Source organism: Malurus melanocephalus, unplaced genomic scaffold (genome assembly GCF_030028575.1).
Source record: "Malurus melanocephalus ecotype Western Australia unplaced genomic scaffold, MMel_1.1 scaffold_3011, whole genome shotgun sequence".
Classification (NCBI taxonomy): Eukaryota; Metazoa; Chordata; class Aves; order Passeriformes; family Maluridae; genus Malurus; species Malurus melanocephalus.
The window spans coordinates 6,508-7,876 of record NW_026626243.1 but is presented as its reverse complement, the minus strand read 5'-3'; the positions used below and the strand labels follow the sequence as shown (position 1 = coordinate 7,876).

At 63.1% G+C, this 1,369-nt stretch overlaps 1 protein-coding gene across 1 annotated transcript; it reads left to right on the top strand.

Annotated features, from left to right (window-relative positions):
* The first annotated feature begins 6 nt into the window (after positions 1 to 6).
* LOC130588004 (protein NDRG2-like) lies at positions 7 to 1,317 on the top strand. The gene is made up of 6 exons (XM_057388962.1): positions 7 to 121; positions 444 to 488; positions 598 to 649; positions 751 to 798; positions 888 to 923; positions 1,004 to 1,317. The coding sequence occupies exons 1-6, from the start codon at positions 111 to 113 to the stop codon at positions 1,061 to 1,063; spliced, it is 252 nt and encodes an 83-aa protein (XP_057244945.1). The 5' UTR covers positions 7 to 110; the 3' UTR covers positions 1,064 to 1,317.
* Positions 1,318 to 1,369: the final 52 nt, after the last annotated feature.

Here is a 1,369-nt window from a genome sequence, read left to right as displayed (position 1 = left end):
ACTGGGTGGTCACTGGGGCTCCCCAGGACGAGCTGGCCACTGCCCCCCCCCCGGTCCGGCGGCTCCGGGAGCACCTGGCGGCCACACCCAACCCCGCCCTGCTGTGGGCGATGTACACCAGGTGAGGGCGTGGCATTGGGCGTGGCCTCGGGGGGGTTTGGCTTACAGGGGCGTGGCCAAATAGAACCCAAACCTGGGGTGGGGTCTCCTACCCTTACTGGAGTAGGCCATGTGCCCTCATGGGTCTGGCTGGCTGGAAGGGGCGTGGCTTTTTGAAGGAGGTGTGGTTACATCCGAGGGGCGGTGCCTAGGGAGGCAAAAGGGGTGTGGCTGAAGGGGGAGGGAGATGTTGGAGGGGTGAYAATGTCTGGGGGAGGGGTCACAAAGGGGTGTGGCCATTGTGGGCAGGGCTAAAGCATCGCTCCTCCCCCCATCCTCCCCAGCCGTGGTGATCTGGGCCTGGAGCGGAGCGGGGCTGGGAGCCTGAGGTGAGTGACCGCTGAGTGACCACCGACCCCCCAGTGACCCTTCACTGACTCCCCCAGTGACCGTTCACTGACCACTGACCCCTGAGTGACTCCTTGACCCCTCTCCCAGCTGCCCGGTCCTGCTGGTGGTCGGTGACAACGCCCCCCATGAGGACGCCGTGGTGAGTGGGGGAGGGTCGCCGTGGGGGGGGCGTGGTCAGTTGGAGTGGGGTCACCTGACCCCACCCTGATGCCCTGACCCCTCCCGGGCCCCTCCCCCAAGGTGGAGTGCAACGCCAAACTGGACCCGACGCAAACATCCTTCCTGAAGGTGACTTTTGACCCCTTGGTGAGCACTGAGTGAGCACTGAGTGASCACTGAGTGACCACTCGATGAGCACCCCATGACGTCTCTTGCAGATGGCTGATGGCGGTGGGCAGCCCCAGATCGCCCAGGTGAGCTCAGCAGGGTGGGGGATGGGCACGGTCACCCGGGGGTTGGCGATGGTCAGCACTGACCCTGCCCCTCCCCCCAGCCCGCCCGGCTGACCGAGGCCATCAAGTACTTCCTGCAGGGCATGGGCTACAGTGAGTGACCCCTGTGCATCAGGGGCTTGTTCATATGCATGAGGGGCTCGTTAATATGCATGACACACAGCCCTAGGGAGGGGGCGTGGCTTTGGACAGGGTGTGGATTTGGGCTAAGGGGGCGTGGTTAAGGGAAAGGGGTGTGGTTTAACAAGAAATGGGCGCGGTTTGGAGGAAAGGGGTGTGGTTTGAAGGGAACGGAGTGTGGTTTGTGTGGACTGGCATGATTTACATAGAAGGGGTGTGGTTTGGTGGGAAAGGGGTGTGGTTTGAAGGGAACGGAGTGTGGTTTGTGGGGAGTGGCATGATTTACA

Coding starts and splice junctions, on each gene's coding strand:
- LOC130588004 (XM_057388962.1), top strand. Junction 489..597: donor AGCGGGGCTGGGAGCCTGAG/GTGAGTGACCGC, acceptor CCCCTCTCCCAG/CTGCCCGGTCCTGCTGGTGG. Junction 924..1,003: donor GGCAGCCCCAGATCGCCCAG/GTGAGCTCAGCA, acceptor CCCTCCCCCCAG/CCCGCCCGGCTGACCGAGGC.